At 46.0% G+C, this 6,540-nt stretch overlaps 1 protein-coding gene across 1 annotated transcript; it reads right to left on the minus strand.

The window, feature by feature from the left end:
* Nucleotides 1-2,198: 2,198 nt before the first annotated feature.
* Nucleotides 2,199-4,433, minus strand: CCDC185 (coiled-coil domain containing 185). Its single transcript, XM_075924072.1, has one exon. It carries the CDS (start codon nt 4,400-4,402, stop codon nt 2,492-2,494), a length of 1,911 nt encoding a protein of 636 aa, XP_075780187.1. The 5' UTR covers nt 4,403-4,433; the 3' UTR covers nt 2,199-2,491.
* Between the last annotated feature and the right edge of the window lie 2,107 nt (nt 4,434-6,540).

Raw genomic sequence — 6,540 nt, forward strand, 5'->3', positions numbered from 1 at the left:
CATGCACAGTGCGGTCTGCGTATGCACAGCGTGCCAAACCGTGCGGCTGGCGAGCGGGGTTCACCGCCGCTTGTCAAGCCCTGTAAATTCAGATATATAAACACAGTAGGAAAGAGGCTATACAGTAAGAAAAAATTACTATATTAATGATATGATTCACTGTCCCAGAAATTTTATAAAAATATATATTCATTTCTGATAGTTTGCTAATATTAATACAATTTTATTCTTAGGTGGTCTACTACATCAAGTTTTACAATTTGGGTATGGACTTAAATCCCTATTCATATTAGAATAATGCTGAGCTGGAAGCTAAGTTGTACACCTACACTTCTGATATTATATTAACTTTTTAAACTGGACTGTGAGACTTTCATTTCCTTTGAGAGAACACAAAGAAAGAAGAAGGGAAAGCTATTAGATACACAAATCACTATCCCTGCAATTTCTAAACTGCTACTGTTATAGAAAACATTAGTTTCATTTTATAACATATATAAGAACATAAGAATGGCCGTACTGGGTGAGACCAAAGGTCCATCTAGCCCAGTAGCCTGTCTGCCGACAGTGGCCAGCACCAGGTGCCCCGGAGGGGGTGGACCGAAGACAATGATCAAGCGATTTATCTCATGCCATCCATCTCTAGCCTCTGACAAACGGAGGCCAGGGACACCATTTCTATCTCCTGGCTAATCATTTAAATCGCGGCTTCATTTGACTTTGCCTATGTGTCTAATCTACATGCCTCTGACGACAGAGGCATGTAGTCTAGACACAGCCTTGGTGTCCTCTAGTTCTTCTATTATGGGAACTAATAAGTAACTTTTCTTTATTCACCCTCTCCACACCACTCATGATTTTATATGCCTCTATCATATCCCCCCCCTGTCTCCTCTTTTCTAAACTGAAAAGTCCCCGTCGCTTAAGCCTCTCTTCATATGGGACCGGTTTCAAACCCCAAATCATTTTAGTTGCCCTTTTCTGAACCCTTTCTAAGGCCAAAATATCTTTTTTGAGGTGAGGAGACCACATCTGTACACAGTATTCAAGATGTGTGCGTACCATAGTTTTATACAGGGGCAGTAAGATATTCTGTGTCTTATTTTCTATCCCTTTCTTATGAAAATATTAATTTTATCTTAAATCTTATATATGCAATTATTAATATATTTATAAGAAATAGTGAAGGTTCAGTAGTATTCTATAAGATGAAAAGACTGTTTCATCACAAAAATCTACAATTTAGGAAAAATAAAATTATTCCATGTTAAAATACATACAGAATATTTCCAAAATAATTACTCTTATTGCTGATTTGGATATTACTAGAATTGAATTTAGTATACAAATTATGTGGCGTATTTCTATAGTATTGATTAAATAAATGTTTGAGAAATAAAACTGACCACTGATAATTTTACCAATGAGAATAATTCATAATATTCTGGAAGTGGAAGGCCTTATGTATCTTTACCAGTCTTTAATCATAGGGATTTCTGCAGATTGAAGGAGCAGGCCTGTGGCAGAATTATAACAAATGTTTAAACAAAAGCAATATTGAAATTTATTTTGGGCTTTAAAATTCCTTAAAGAGAACTCTCTCTCTCTCTCTCTCTCTCTCTCTCTCTGATTAATAGTGGCAACTAAGAACTCCACTGTATCCAAGCCCTTTTAGTCAGAAAATACCTGCATCCATACATTATTTGAATATATAGTGTGATCAGGGTATTTAGTAAGTGACTGAAGGCAGAAAAAACCCCAAGTATTTGCGGATGTTGAATTATTCACTTCTTAGAATCAGTAAATCTGTTTTTATTATCATGGATTTATATAGCATTAATACTGTAAGATGCTTTACAAATGTAGACTAAGACAGGTATCTTAGTCTGTTCCACACTGTGTGCTTGCAGTGAGATAGTATTAATACTTTTGTGACTTTTTTAGGATTTCAGCAAGATCTATGTTCTACATTCATTAAACATAGGTTCCAGATAATGTTCCCACTAACCTTTTCCATCAATATGCAGATTTTTTCAAAACATGAGCAGAATATTTTTTTATTTGCACCAAGGCTTTTTCGATTGTACACCAGGAGTAGAAACAAAAAACCTAACTGTGGGCATTCTGCTAATCATCTGGGCAGTATAGGAATCTCTTCTGAGCAGACCCTCAAGCACACAGCTTTCAGAGAACACAGATTCCAGGTGATATTTTTACTTTACAAACAATACAATTGCAAAAGTGTTCACTTTAAATAAACACTATCAAATTGTTTAGGCCATAATCGTACAGAAAATGATCAGTGTATTATGAGACACACCAAGTTTAAGGGTGAAACCATTTTAGTGTCATACAGTGCAGAATTCTAAGCAAGTCACAGTAAGAATGCAAACTATCTTTTTAGCACAAGAATGCTTGCAATTTTTCTTTTTAAGTAAGTGTTTCTAGATCCCTTTAAGAAGACTCGCTCTGTATGGACTCTTAAAGCCATCTAGTCAAACGAATGACTATTAATCAGTTCTCTCACTTTTTCTCTCAAGTCATAAGATGCTCTTGCTATTTTTCTAGAGTCTTCCACAGCAGCTTCCTTACCCCTTAAAATCCTATTGCTTTTCTCATCTTTCCTTTTGATGGCTTCCTGAATTTCCCGGAGGTGACATTTTTCATCATCTTCAACTTTTTGTTTTCGAAACTGGTGCTTTATTTCTTTTAAATAGTTATTTTCCTTGCTACGTTGTGCTTTGTCTTGGATATTTTTAGACATCATTTCTTGAGCTTGCTGAATCTTCATCTCCGCTATCTGCAGCAACATATTTTTACGCTTTCTTTTTTCTTCCTCTGTCTCTTTTGCTCTAAACTTGGCCAATAGGCCTTGTTCTTCATCCCTTAGAGATTTTTCCTTTAATTCATTGTTCCTTTCTTCCATCAGCTGATCAAGGATTTCTTGAGATCTTTGAAGCTTTTGTTCTATAGAAAGCCTCTTATAAAGCTCATCAGCTTTGACTTGGTGATCCATTTTTGCTTTCAGGTGCCTGTTTTTTTCATATTGGTTCAGATCTTGACTCCTTTTCTTCCCTTCCATTTCTTTCAACAGTCTTTTTTCAAAGGCTTGTGCCATTTTTTCCTTTAATAGATTATAATTGTACTGCTTAGCACTTTTCTCAGCTAACCTTTTCTCTTTCAGTTGCTTTTCTTGACAGTATTTTCTGTACTCAGCCTGGAGTTTAGTTCTTTCAAGTTTTTCCTTCCGCATCATTTCTTGCTCTTGGGCTAGTTTTTCCCACTTCTTCTGCTGTGACATCATTTCTTTCTCCCGGGCCTTCAAAAGATGTTGGTCTTCTAGCCTGACCCTGGCTTTCCGGTGCTCTCTGTCCTTTTGCCACTTTTCCAGGCTTTCAGCAAGATGGTGCTGCCTTTCTTTCTCCAGTCTTGATTTGAGCTTCTTTTCCCGCCTTCTCATCTTATCCCAGGTCTCAGACGTTTGCAGCTGCCTTTCTTTTAGCTCCTGATCATCCCGATGCCTGGCCAGCATCAGAGCTGCGATCTTTCGGTCCCTTTTAGGGATTAAGTCCTCATATCTCTTATCAGTGAGATCGTGGAGGCTGACCTGGGGCTCCCTCCGTCTTGACCTCGATGGATGGTGGCCGCTGCGGTTGTGGTAATGGTTTTCAGCCTGGGTATCCTCTTCGTCTTCATCTTCTTCCTGTCTGGCAAAGGAGTATATCAGGTCACTCAGGCTTGGGCTGCTTTCGGACGCGTCCTGCCATCCCCCGCTCTTGGGCGCCTTCTTCCCGGGCTTGCTGGGGGCCGCCTCCAGCTGGCAGGAGGACGAGGAGGCGCAGGCGGAGAGGGGCTTGCTGGCCTCACGGTTGAAATCTGGGCCATACCCCCGGGTCTTCTGCACAGGGCTGGCCCACTGATCCTCCTGCAGCCGGCTGCCCTGGCCCAAGCGGCGGCTGTCGGGGTGCTCCCAGCAGTCCCCCCGGTAGAGACTGGTGCAGGAGGGGCTCACGGAGGACGGGTACCCCTCGCCGGCCGGGGGCACGTGTCGCTTCCAGGAGGAGGGGCGGCGGGACTGGGAGGGGACCTCGCTCCTCTGCCCCTTCCTCAGGCCGTGGGCCGGGGCCAGGCTGCAGCCCCCTTCCCCGCCCGCAGTCTCCGGCTCCGAGCCGTACGGATCCAGGTAGCGCGGCGGCGAGAAGCGGCCCGAGCCCGGCCGAGCCATCTCCAGGCGGGGCGCGGGGCAGCCCGGCTCAGCGCGCGGGGAGCAGCCGCGGGGCGCGGGCCGCTTCCTGCTGCCTCTGGTGGACGCGCGCTCGCCCAGGGAGGTGCCCGCGGGCAAGCGCCAGCCGCCCTCGGCCCCTGGACACCGCCCCGGCCCTCGCCGCCGCCGCCGCTGCATGGCCCCGCGCTGCCCCGCTCCTGCCCCGCGGCGCCGCAGCACAGTGACCGCCGCGCCGCGTCACAATGGGCCAGCAGGTTTTACTCCCGCCCCTGCCCCAGCACCTGTCCCCGTCCCTCACACGCAGCCCCCCTCCCCAGTGCCCAGCCCCTCAGCACCGGGCCCAGCCCAACACTCTCAGCCCAACCCCCCTCCAGCCCCTCAGCACCGGCCCCAGCGCATCACGCTCAGCCCTCCAGTCCCCAGCCCACCACACTCAGCTGCCCCAGTCCACCACGTTCAGCCCCCACCCCAACTATCCTCACATTGCACCCCTGCATCTATCCCAGCATCTGCCACAGACCTCCCAGTCCTGCAACATCCACCTCAATCTCCCTCCCTGCCAGCCCATCACATACAGCCTCTGCAGCACCTGCCCTAACTCATCTCACACACACACACACACACACACACACACACACACACACACACACACACACACACACACACACACACACACGATCCACCCAGCTCATCATGCACAACCCCCTCCCTGCAGCACCCGCCTCAATCCGCCACACTCAGCTCTCTTCCCAACATCCACCAAACCCAGCACGCTGCTCCCCCACAGCACCTGTTCCTGTATCCACCCCAACCCACCACACACAATGCACACAGCACCTAGCTGCCTCACCATACACAGCCACCCTAACACCTGGCTCGAACCACCATACTGCTCCCTTACCTCACCCCATCCTTTGATTGGTAAGGCCACCACACACAGCTCCGCACATGCTGCCAACTTTGCCTATGGTGGGGTAGGGATGGGCCTGAAGGCATACAGGATGCTGCATGACCCATTTCCCCCAAATGTTACATATGCATCAATTATTGCAGCAATGCAGGAACATCTCTCGCCTACCTCACTGATGACAGCAGAATGATATTGGTTACTTCGGCAACACCAGGGAAGTGGAAAGTGAGTAGCACAGTTTATGACAGCTCCATGGAAGTTGTCAGAGTACTGACAGCTTGAAAAAAAATTAAGTGATGTCCTGTCTGACCAATTTGTCTCTGGATTATGAAATGACCAGTATAAGTACTTACATTCAAAAAGGCTAAATTGGCTATTGCTATGGAAACCAGGAAAAGGAGTCTGATAATCAGTGTGCACTAAGAAGTTCACTTCCTGAATTGGGAATGAAAGGAATTTCCATGTGGCCACTGTACATAAATTACACATGCTGACGAGAATTGCAGGCCACACCAGGTCATTGGCAAAAAGTGCCAGAAGAAAGGATACATCACTGTGACCTGTTGCACAGTTCAGTGAACACCAGCACAAAATAACTACACATCCAAGAATACACCTATGGGCTGTGTCCAGACTCCATGCCTCCGTCGACGGAGGCATGTAGATTAGCCAGATCGGAAGAGGGAAATGAAGCCGCGATTAAAATAATCGCGGCTTCATTTAAATTTAAATGGCTGCCCCGATCTGCCGATCAGCTGTTTGTCGGCAGATCGGGAGAGTCTGGACGCGATGCCCCGACAAAGAAGCCTTTCTTCATCGACACAGGTAAACCTGGTTTCACGAGGCTTACCTGTGTCGATGAAGAAAGGCTTCTTTGTCGGGGCATCGCGTCCAGACTCTCCCGATCTGCCGACAAACAGCTGATCGGCAGATCGGGGCAGCCATTTAAATTTAAATGAAGCCGCGATTATTTTAATCGCGGCTTCATTTCCCTCTTCCGATCTGGCTAATCTACATGCCTCCGTCGACGGAGGCATGGAGTCTGGACACAGCCAAGAAGACTGAGCCTAGGAAAGACTGAACCTATGAAATCAGGAATTCATAATGTGAAGATAAGAACTCTAGTGATAATGACCAAGACCCTACTACTGCATGTGTTACCAGGAGTCAGAAAGGGAATCTGGGTCACACCCTTGGTGAAGAGAATTCCTACAAGAATGGAGCTTGATATTGGAGCTGCCATCTCACTGAATTTCCATATACACCTATTACCAGACATTGGGTTCCTTTGGGAGAAATTTCCATAGTTTTGAAGACTTACCATCTTGGAACTAACTTTTCTAAGGGATACTCCAGGTAAAAGTTCAACTTAATGGACAATAAGAGGTTTAACCCTTGTATGAAT

This window comes from Pelodiscus sinensis, chromosome 3, assembly GCF_049634645.1.
Source record: "Pelodiscus sinensis isolate JC-2024 chromosome 3, ASM4963464v1, whole genome shotgun sequence".
NCBI classification, from domain to species: Eukaryota; Metazoa; Chordata; order Testudines; family Trionychidae; genus Pelodiscus; species Pelodiscus sinensis.

Coding starts and splice junctions, on each gene's coding strand:
- CCDC185 (XM_075924072.1), bottom strand. CDS start 4,402: ATGCAGCGGCGGCGGCGGCGAGGGCCGGGGCGGTGTCCAGGGGCCGAG.